Here is an 11779-nt window from a genome sequence, read left to right as displayed (position 1 = left end):
GCACAAATCATTTCTTACATGTGGGAAAGAAAAGCAAATATGCCAAATATACCAAGAGTCCAGGCAAATGTGAGGTTTATTACTAACTTCCCTGGCAACGAAGGCAAAAGGAAGAACTCAGAGGCTTATAACAGACTTGACACAAAGCAATACATTAATCCCTTTAAACAAAGAATTATTATATACAAAAATATATACATATTAAATACATATACACATACACGTATGAAAACTACCATAGCCTGTATTTTCATCTAACCAGCTTCATCATTCCCATTCCTTTGTTTTCTCTAAGCACACTAAAACATGAATATTCGTTCATGTTTTGAACCCTTTGTACGAGCAATTCCTTTACCACTTGAAAGCTCACAAACCTGGTCTTCAGTCAGGCAGATTCTTCTTTATAGAGTACTGTTCAAATACCACCTGTTCCACAAAGCCTTCCCGTCTTTTCCAGGCAGAAAGAGTCACTCCATTCTCTGTGTCCTCATATTACTTTGCTCTTCTTTTAGGGTACTTACCATGTTTTACTGTGATTTACTTGCTTTGAGTATCTGAATTCATTAGCCTGAATGGTTTACATGGGTAGATCCTACAGGTCTAATATTTTTCTACGTATGGCACTGACACTCAACATACAACAGGCATTCAGTTAAACGTTTGTTGAATGAATTTATTGCATGTTTCCTCATATAAGCACCACTCAGCAACATAAAAAGCGAATTCAGTAAGCTTTACATAATTTATAGAAATTCTCACCATTGGGCCTTTTTTTGTGCTGAACCTTGCTAACACCAAGGGTTTTAACAATAAAATGGAAAACATCTTTAGGGGGTTAATTAAAGATATCTTGGTAAACATCTTTTTTAGTGATTAACCTTAATAAAAGACAATCTCAAGTACTTGAGAAATGTATGGATAACATGTATGTATGTACTCGAGTAATTTCCTCAAATATTTATTAGTCAAGTTTCTCACAGGATCTGGACAATGGTCCATTCAAGTCTGGAGTATCTATGCTGCTAAATTAAAATCTGCATGCTTTGGCTATCCAATGTACAGGTGACAAGACTGACATTGTTTTGGAGGTTAAGAAATTGAATGTAATTTCCTCTGAGGGGACAAAAGATTTCTTCTCCTTAGGAAACAACTTCTAGACTTGTTCAAGAGCTTAAACAAAACTCAGTTGACTAGTTTTGTAAAATGTAGTATTACAGAAATTGCTTTAGTCTGGAAAAAAACATAAACATAGTTTATTACCAGTTTGTACCTTCACCATAGAAAAAGCTTAAAATCATTCTTACGGAATGTCTGATTTTCAGTGGCATTGTCACATGGTTGAGTAGTGAATATGAAGAGACAAAGCTGGGGCCAGTATATGGAAGGCTGAACTTTATCAGGTATTCAACAGGATCTGCTGAAAATATTTCAGCAGAAAAATGAAAGACAGTTCTTGTGGCAATGATGTGGGGAATGGCCTAAAGTTGGGGAAGATGAGGTAGGGGATGTGAGGTAATAAAGTCTTTTACTAGAGTGATGGTTATGAATATATTTAAGAAATGAACGCAACTAATATTCAAACAATTAACAAGACCCAGTAAGAGGCTAGATAGAAAGAATGGAGACTCCCTGGCTAGAATGGGAGAAAGGAGCCACGCTTGAGTAAAAGTGACAAAGCCACAAGTAAAACTCTGATCTCCTGATTCCCCATCCAATTCTCTTTCCACTATAGCTGTTGACTGATTTGGAATGTTAAAGCTGGTCTGAAAGACCACAGGCTTCAGCGGGCAACCTGATATGGTGTAACAAACTCAGTTAAATTACTTTGTGGATTTTTTTTTTTTCTTAGACCATGGCTATAATTCTAGCTTTTGTGCTAACTAGCTTTAATCTTGGGCAAATCATTTGCCTTTGACACCTTTTACATTTCTATATGAATTTATTTCTGTTGTTAATATTGCACAGACGTTTTTCTTGTCTCCCACAATAAGTAATTCCTTTGAGGGCAGGAATATGGACTCTATGTGGATCTTCTACCACTGATTGTTTACAATACCCAAGAAGTGTCTCTGTGAAATGGTGTCAAATTAATGAATATAAATAGTTGAGAACATCTTGTTAGAAACAACATGAAATGTTAATCAAAACACAAACAGAACCTGAACTGTTCACATTAATTTAGGCTAGGGGGAAGCCTCCCTACTTTTCATTAGGCCTCTGACTACTTAAAAAGAGTCTCTAGCACTCATAAGTACCTGATAGCCACCGCCATGTTATACTTTATTATGAGAAGAAAATGTCCCATTTCACAGGAGAACCATTTCCCCATGCTTTTCTTCATCCTTCCTCCCAAAGATGTCATGTGGCAGCAACGAAGGGCAAGGGGGACCCTGAAAATGACTTTTCTAAGTTAACACAAAGAATGGCTTGGTTTGGCTTCTGTGACTTTCACTGGAGAAAAATGTTGTACATTTCATGTACAGCTTCTTGTGATTGATAGACAACGCCAGTATTCAGTCCTTACTCCTGTGCAAACTACTTTAGGGCACTTACGGGCAGGCAGGCAGCCCACAGAGGAAGGTTTTTGGATTCGCAGAACTCTCCCTATACAGCACGCGGCTTCAGTATAACCTGAAAGTTCTTGCTCCGGGAACTCTGGCCAGCACACCCCTTTTCTGGGGCTTCTTAGGTTATTGGCTCCAGCTTAGGTGGGTAGGAGAGCTAAATCAGCAGAAGAAAAGCAAAACTGAGGAAGGAAGAGAGAAGAGGTCATAAGGACAAGGGAGCATAGTCTGTGACTGATAAACACTGAGATGGCTTTTTTATGTGATTTGTAAAATGTCTTTAGAGGCAATTCCAAAAGAAGAGTTTCAAAAATATTCTAAGTAATACTAGCATCACTACAGTAAGTGCATGGCCTCCCAAGGGTACCATTTTAAGGGATAATCATTTGATTCTATGAGTTATGATTGTTTTAAAAAATATTAAAGTTTATTTTAAAATTCAATATAAAAAGCACTGCTTAAGTGATGGCTATGACTCACAAATATAAGGAAATCTGTAGGATGTGTGGGTGGGATGGAAACACTATTAATTTTATAGTCTAAGGACCAAATTCAGCACTACGTACTTCTGCGTTGGCCACCATTAAAAACTTCGAGGCTGCTGGCCATTTGGTGAGGAAACAGAAGATTTTAAGAAAAGTGCAAATGAATGGCATGTGTAATTTCAAAGCAAGCCTGCCTTACAGAATATATGGGTGTTTGGGTGAAGCAGAGTGAATAGCCCATCTCAATTTTAATACACAGAAGCAACACAGTATGAGAGTAACAAAAGTTTTTGTAGTTCAACAGACCTAGTTTACATCCTGGCTTCACCCATTTGTAGTTGAATAACCCTCTGCAAATTATTTACCTCCTCTGAGACCCAGTTTCCTTACCTGTAAAATGCCTAGTGAAGTGCCTGGCAAACAGAAAATACTCCATAAATATCAGTTCCTCTATAAGGGTGTTTGTTTTTTTTTTTCCAAACTAAGGGTCAAAAAACCCTTTGGTAGATTATGAAATCAATTTAGTAGGTTACAACTAGAATATTTAAAAAACTGAAACAATAAAAAACATCAGAGTACACTATACATAATGGCAAGTATTGTTCCATAATGCACATGCTGAGTTTTGATATAAATGCAGTTTTTACTGTGGATTACAACCAAAAAGTTTCAAAGTCTGCTCTACAGAGAAATTCTCAGATTATTATATTAAAAAGGCTTTAGGAATGCTGCCTTTATCCAAATGAGACCCTGTAAATTTTAAGAACTTGAAGTGTTCCTTACCTTCTGACTTGTTGCAATAAAAATAAGACATGAATCATAGAGAAGATAAATTTAATCTGATACTGTAGGGCATTAAATTCTATTTTAAGATTGGTTTCTGTGTTATATTGACTAATTTATACTTCTAAACACTTTATAGTTTATAGGTATATCATTTATAGTTGTTTAAGCACATCTAGAATTTCTACAAAAAGTTGGCTATTAGGTTCTATTATGGGGAAATTAGATACAATTTCTAAATAATTTTAAATTATAAAACTTTTTAAAAGGATTGTAACTTGCCTAAGCATGAAGACTGTTTGAGTAATATTCAAATCCTGATGAGTAGTAAAAATCAAAGGCCTATATGAGCATATACCACAGTGATGTCCCACACTGGCTCAGTAAAAAGGAGAGCTCCCAAAACAAACTGTGAGGGTCAATAACAGGCCTCTTTTCTCCTTCACGTCTTGAGGTAAAACCAGCCTGACAGTATAATGAGTCCCTACTGCTGTTAAGACGGTGAGCTAGTCAATTTTAGGTTGGCAGAATAAGAATTTTAGGTTGGCTGAAGGGTAGAATATTAGAAATTACAGAATTCAACAATACAGCTGAATCTTGATATAACTGTATCTTAAATTTATAATTTTAGCTGACCAGGCCAGATTGGCTATTATTAGAACCCATGGGACTGAAGTTTAGGAATCTTGTTTTAAATTAGCACCCTGGGCAATTCCGATCCTCATTCTGGTTTGAATGCCCTGTGTTAAAGGGACAGCAAGGATCAGAAAATATAGAAAGAAGGAGTCCAAAAGTATTTATCCCAACGTTACAGGTTGGGATAAAGATCACATATCAAATGCTGGATCAGAATCTGACACTTACTCAAAGTACTTGCCTTCTTGGTATTATATTAAAGATATGAGTCAGCAGGTAGCAATACTTGATGTTTTCCAGTTATTTAAGAACAATGAGAAATGGTGGGTTGCCTCATTGGAATTCACTGGTGAGAAGCAAAAAGTATGAAAGAGAAAGGTCTCTTTAGATTAGATACAGAAGTAAAAGGTAGCAATCAATAAAAGTTATTAAGAGTAAACTCAGCAAGAGAGAAGTGATAAACCATTCAACTACTCGATGAATCCATTTGGCTCCTGAGCAGAGAGTTCACATCTTCTGTGGTGTAGGTGCCCTTTCCTCTGTCCTCAGAAAATAAAGAATAAGGCAAAAGGTGGTTCCTTCCTATTTCAAATCAGTTGAGGGTACAGGATGAGGCTGCCTATATAATCTTAAGTTCTTTTTTTCTAAATTTAAAACTTTTCTGCTATTTGAGATAGACAGTGGGTTGGGCTGAGCCATGCTTGCTGTCAATGTCAAGTGTTGAGATTAGCACCACAAATCCTCCACCAGGACTGAGTTTTGGCATCAGGCTTTGTCCATCATCAACCTTGAATGTGAGAAAAGGCAAGCATGAATGCCATTCTTGGGAAGAAACAGCAGCTGTGCAAAATGAAGGAATCACAGGAGATAGCAAAGCCTGGGGAAAAGGATGGTAGCAATAGAAGTGAGGTAGAAAGCTAGTTCTTAGCTCCTCCAAGTGCCAGCTTAAGAGACTTAGGGTCAAACACTCCCTGCACGGCAAGTACATGAGCACCCTGAAATTGTAAGATGCCCCAGGAAATGATCTGGTGTTCCCCCCTTGCTTATTTTTTTAGCTCAAAGTCTAACAGCGCTGGAAGTATTTGGAAATCGACACCTCCTCTTTCTCTCACTTTCTTTTTTACCTAGAGGTTACAGTAGAGGATGAACAAAGATGGCAGCCAATACCAAAAAAAAACCAAAACAAAACAAAAACAACAACAAAAAAAACCAAACATTTGTTATAAAGCAGAAACTGACACATCATTGTAAAGCAATTATACTCTAATAAAGATGTTAAAAAAAAAACAGATTATGAGAGAAGTCTGCATTACACATGGGTAGAATTCACCCCATAAGTCAAAGAACTTTTCAAAATTACAAGGGAGGGAAGGCAGAGGGGACTAGATATTTGAGGTGTTAAGAGACAGGCTGACAGAGCAAGCTTAGTGACTGGCTTTGTAAGTCTACCACTTGAGACTCTGTGTTCTTTATTTACAGAGAGGCAGAAAAAAGAGTTCAGAGCAGAAGCCAGGGTCATAAATTAAGATATCTGAAAGAGAACTTGGGCCTCTCTTTCCATTTTCTTACACTATTTCTTTCCTTCACTTGAAAATATTGTTAGACCAAATTGCAATAGGGCTCACCAAATGGACTCCGTTATGCAGTTTACTCATGCACCTTGCTAGGTCCTGATTTCCCTTGATATGAAAAGCTGCTGAACTTCTATTCTTTTCTCTGCTAAAATGCCTAAAAAAACTATATTTAGGAGATAAAGAAGCATATTTACAATATGCTTAGCCTTGGAGTCTCCAAGTCAGGGTTATGGAAGAAACTATTCTGAAAACTATCCTTCCATAACCCAACATGTTCACACATCACAAATCCTTATCAAAGTTATGGTTGGGTTTTCACATTTCCAGGCAAAAAATCTGCTCCCTGGCAGTCCTTAAACTTTACCTGACAAACACTGTACACCCTCAGTCCAGGCTCCTCAATCTCTAACATCCCCATTAACACCCCGGTAAACAACAAAATATATCCACTTATCACAGTTCAATCCCACTTGAGCATCTGTAGCCACTATTTTGATATAATCATGTTCCAAAAGCTGACTGAGTGTCCAACAGCAGCAAAGGATAGACATGTTGGCGCCAGTAATACTGAAGTTTGGTTTTTAACTGCATTTTTTGTCAGTTTGGCTGGGAAGATTTGGACAGCTGGAAGTGAGCTTCTCCATCATTTTCTGTTTCTTTCTTTGTAACAATTTTCCACCTGTGAAGCCCAACACCCCACCACCAAGTGCAGCTGCAATTCCTGCCACTTTGAAGCCTGCAAGGAGGCCAATCGGACCCCCCACCACTCCTCCGATGAGTGCACCTGCCACAGGCAGAGCTGCCAGCTTGTATTTTGCAGCCTGTAAAAAAAAAAAAAAAAAAAAAAAAAATTCAATTTAGAAATTGAGTTGAGAATATCTCCCTGTGGTGATGTGCATTTTCCTCTCATTACTCCTGGCAATGCCTCTTTAACTCGTGGTACATAATTAACCTTAGAGATCGTTCTGGGGTCAGGGGAGGGGAGAAAATATTCCACAGGTACTACAATTGCTCCAGATCTCAGAACTTAAGAGAAATGAGCTACAAAGAGTAGACTGCTATAAATTGATTTTACTTGCAAAACAATCAATCCACTAACTATCTAGCTGGCTTATTTAAACAGTTTCAGCAGCCACAGATACTCCCAAAGCTTTTAAATTGCAGAGATTATTTCGTGCGAATACCTGGGGTTAAAAGCAACATTCTATGGGAAACAAATGGACCCACTCCATGTGTGCTGTCACGCCCTTACAATTTTGCCCCTATTGGATTCTGGAAACCCTCTCTATGCCTCTCCCTGAACTCCTGCAAATATCCCCTTGTAACACCAAATGCCTTGAAGTAGGGCTTCAGTTTATTCTCTTTGAAAAAATTTCTCTCCCAACAGAATGAATCTTAGAGCAGAATATTACAAGAGCCATTGATTTCTCGCACTACCTATGTGTCATTTCTTCCTTATTTTCTTAATTGCTGGTTCCCTCAACATTAAAGAGAGCAGATCAATTGGGTTAATACTAGGGATTCCTGAGAGCCAGAGTACCATTGATTTGTCAGCAGGAGCAGAATCTTACCTTCCCCAAGTTTTTGGTTCCCTCTTCAACGTTCACAGCAGCACTGTTGACATGGTCTTCAACGCTGTCAATCTTCTCCTGCTGAGACTAGATGCAAAGGAATTATGAGTGAGCGTCCCTGCTGGGGAGCAGCAGTCAGCCAATACACACTATTTTAATTCCTGTAATCAGAGCCCTGGGTACTGCAGCCTTGCAGTCTTAATAGCATCTGATAAACGATGTCGAAAGTAAAATTCACTCATATGAAAAAAAGAGGGTAACTTAATTATTAGATGAGGGTGGCACCTTTATAGGAAAAAGCATCTCACACTAAAATTCAATCAAACATACAAACATATTATTCTCCAAATGAATCTACTTTCCAGGAGGAAAAATATCTAAATAAGCATTTACGTGTCATGTTGGGTTTTACAGAAAAAAACAAAAACAAAATCAAACCAAAAAGCCTTTTCTAACTTACCTTCTTTGAAGCTTCAGTTTAAAACAGGCAAACTTCCTTAGGAGTTAAATGCCCTTGATCCAATAAACACAGATTATTATATTTTAGGAATAAGAATATAATATGGCTTGATCTGCCATGAAATTGTTCCACCTGTGATATGCACTAGGGAGTAGTAAATGAATTTACTGTCCCATGTTTTATTTTTGGCCCATGTTTTACACCTGTACACTTTAATACATTTTAAAATCGTGACAAGTTAAAATGTTTCAGATCCAACATATTAATAAAGCATTCTACATAAAAAGGCAACACCTGTGCTGACACAACAGCAACTCATGGAATCTCTGGGTAGAAGGAATGTTTAGGTCATTGAGTGCAATTTTCCCCTCAGCTGTGTGAAGCCTCACTGCACTTCTGACAAGTGGCTACTGAATCTCTGCTCAAACACCTCCAGTGACAGGAACTCACTACTTGACACACTTTTATTTATTTTTTATTTATTAAAAATTTTTTAAATTTTATTTCTTTATTTTTGGCTGTTTTGGGTCTTTGCTGCTGTGCGCGGGCTTTTTCCAGTTGCGGTGACGGGGGTCTACTCTTCATTGCGGTGCACGGGCTTCTCATTGCAGTGGCTTTTCTTGTTGTGGAGCATGGGCTCTAGGCACACGGGCTTCAGTAGTTGTGGCACATGGGCTCAGTAGTTGTGGCTCACGGGCTCTAGAGCACAGGCTCAGTAGCTGTGGTGCACGGGCTTAGTTGCTCCGTGGCACGTGGGATCTTCCCGGACCAGGGCTCGAACCTGTGTCCCCTGCATTGGCAGGTGGATTCTTAACCACTGTGCCACAGGGAAGTCCCACACTCCCATTTTTAAATCAACTTATTCATACGGAATTTACATATGATAATACGCAGCCAATTTTTAGGGCATATACTTTGATTAGTTCTGACAAATGTATAAACCCACGTAACCACAATCACATCAACATATACACTATTTAGTTTTTGTTTTTTTTAATTCACAGAAAAAAGAAGAGATTCCCTCTTTGATCCCAGCTAAATTTCAACTTCTACAATGACTGTGAAATAATTCAACTTTAATCCTGAAGTATTTGATTGCCCTTATGTAACTGACCTCTTCATTTATACTGAAGCAATTATAACTAACACACTGTTCTAATTCCAATCATTTCATTTGAGAACATGAAACCCAAACAACACATCTAATTTTTCTCCACAGTTGCTTTCTACCAGTATCAATGACATTCTTTCCCTTCTCATATCCTTTTCACTACTGGAGCTTTACATGGTATCCCTTCATTCCCATATTCTCCACTACTATCTTGACATCTCTAACACAATCCCTAAAAAAGTTCTTTATCAGTTTTCCTTCCAACATCTCTGTCAGAGCAAATACAACAGTGGTTCTCATGCATGAGTGTGCATCAGAATCACCTGGAGGACTTCTCAAAACACAGGCTGCTGGGCCCCATCCCCAGAGTTTGATTTAGCAGGCTTGGGATGAGGCCTGAGAATTTGCATTTCTAATGAGTTCCCAGGTGACGCTGATGGTGCAACTCCATGATTCTCATACTTTAAAAACCACTAGTATCTATACACCATAGGATTAAGGGCACAACCTTTGGTCAGATGTCCTGTGTTCAAATCCCAGCACTATCACTGTGCGCCCTTGGACAAATTACTCAAGCTCTCTAGGTGTCAGTATTCTCATCTGCCAACTGAGGATAATGATCCTTACACCTCACACAGCTGAACTGAGGATAAAATGAGACAGTGTCTGTAGAGTATGAGGGTAAAAATTTGAAAAGTCATTGTCTTCCCAAGAAAGCTTAACTCCCATCTTTTCTATCAAAAAATATATCAAACTTTTTCCTGTGATGCTTGAAAATTTCTGGGGCACTACAACATTAAATCTCTCGTAGCATTCACTCATTCATTCATTCAAATTTGTATTTTCCTCAGACAATAAAACTTCTTTTATGTTGGCTTTCTTTTTCCAACCCAAAGAGGCATCGAGTGCCAGTGCTTGTAACATTCAGCTTGTCTTGATTTCTGTCGTTATTTCTATTTGGGACACCCCCAACATTTTCAGTTCTTGCCAGAAAGCCTATGCTAGCAGATCAGTCACAGGTATAAAATATCAACCGTCATATGTTGACTAGTTGAGGAGTAGAGGGAAAAGGCAACATGTCTCCTTTCTCTCAGCCCCAAAATAATTCTGCCACGATGGTACAGGCTGCCAGGATTATTGCCATTTCTATACTCCAAGAGTGATTTCAAGACCTCAGGAGAAAAAATATTTTTAATGATTTTTTCTTAAAAGGTTGGATACTGAAGCTCTATGACCTTTTTTCAATAAAGTGTAATTTAAAAAAGTTTTTAATATTTTTTTCCAAGGGCATGGAGTCAAGATGGCAGCACGGGAGGACGCGGAGTTCGCATCTTCCCACAACTAGGGCACCTGCCGGACGCTGGTGGGGGACCTTGAAGCCCAAGGAGATGGGAGGAGGAACCCCCAAGCGACGGGATAGGATGTGGGGGGGAGTGAGGGGGGAGGAGAAGTGGAGGCTGGACAGGACCGGTGCCCATGAGGGGTGGCTGGGTGAGGGGAGGGGTTCCCACGCCTGGAGGAACCCTCAGGGGCTCGGAAGACCAGGGGAGGCGCGGTGGGCGTTTCCCCTGCCCACTTGGGCCCCGGGAAGCCTGCTGGGCTCCTGAGCCTGGTCCTCTGCCCTCTGGTGCCCCCTCCGGCCGCATGGGTCCTAGGGGTGTGGGAGGGATGGAGTGGGGAGAAGAGGAGGAGAGGTGGACAGTGGACAGGGAACCCTCTGGGACCAGAGGATCAGGGGAAGTGCTGCAGGCATTTCCCCTGCCCACTCGGCCCTGGGAAGCCTGTTGAACTTCCACATCTGGTCCCCTGCCTTCTGGGGCCACCCTCTGGCCACATGGGTCCTAGGGGCATAGGAGTGGGGGGGGAAGAAGAGAGGCTAACAGGGAGGGAAGCTCTGGGATCGGAGGATGGGGGAACACGCCTAGCATATCCCCGACCCGCTCAGGCCCAGGGATCCTGCTGGGGTCCTGGACCTGGTCCTCTGCCCTCCAAGGCCAGAGGCACTCCTGGGCCCCTCCTTTTCCAGCCCTGTGGGCCCTAAACATAGGTCCCGCCCATCACCTAAACCCTGCCCCTGCCTAAGCCCCATGCCCCACAGCCAAGGCCTTTTTCGGCTTCTTTTTTTCTCCTCTTTTTTGCTATTGTGATTGTTTTACATTCTGGTTGTTGTTTCATCTATATATATTTTTTTGATAAATTTATTTATTTTATTATTTTTGGCTGCGTTGGGTCTTTGTTGCTGCACATGGGCTTTCTCTAGCTGTGGCGAGCAGGGGCTACTGTTCGTTGCAGTGCGCGTGGTTCTCATTGTGGTGGCTTTTCTTGTTGTGGAGCAGGGGCTCTAGGCACACTGGCTTCAGTAGTTGTGGTGCATGGGCTCAGCAGTTGTGCCTCGTAGGCTTTAGAGCACAGGCTCAGTAGTTGTGGCACATGGGCTTAGTTGCTCCATGGCCTGTGGGATCTTCCTGGGCCAGGGCTTGAACCTGTGTCCCTTGCACTGGCAGGTAGATTCCTAACCACTGCACCACCAGGGAACACCCTCATCTATATTTTAATTTTTTTCTAACATATCTGTTAGTTTTCTAATTTATTTTA

At 40.3% G+C, this 11779-nt stretch overlaps 1 protein-coding gene across 6 annotated transcripts in view; it reads right to left on the bottom strand.

Moving 5' to 3' along the window:
* Positions 1 to 58: 58 nt before the first annotated feature.
* The window catches only part of STX17 (syntaxin 17), an 85283-nt gene continuing 73562 nt past the window's right edge, over positions 59 to 11779 (bottom strand). For all 6 annotated transcript variants that reach the window (XM_079928016.1, XM_079928018.1, XM_079928017.1 and 3 more), the window contains exons 7-8: positions 7614 to 7700; positions 59 to 6863 (exon numbers count right to left, since the gene is read on the bottom strand). In XM_079928016.1, coding sequence (XP_079784142.1) covers positions 6624 to 6863; positions 7614 to 7700 — 327 coding nt within the window. In that variant the 3' untranslated portion in view covers positions 59 to 6623. The remainder of the gene's footprint in view (positions 6864 to 7613; positions 7701 to 11779) is intronic.

The sequence above is a fragment of the Stenella coeruleoalba genome (assembly GCF_951394435.1).
Source record: "Stenella coeruleoalba genome assembly, chromosome: 7".
In the NCBI taxonomy this organism is placed as follows: Eukaryota; Metazoa; Chordata; class Mammalia; order Artiodactyla; family Delphinidae; genus Stenella; species Stenella coeruleoalba.
The sequence above is the reverse complement of the archived record's forward strand: the minus strand, read 5'-3'. Positions and strand labels throughout refer to the sequence as shown.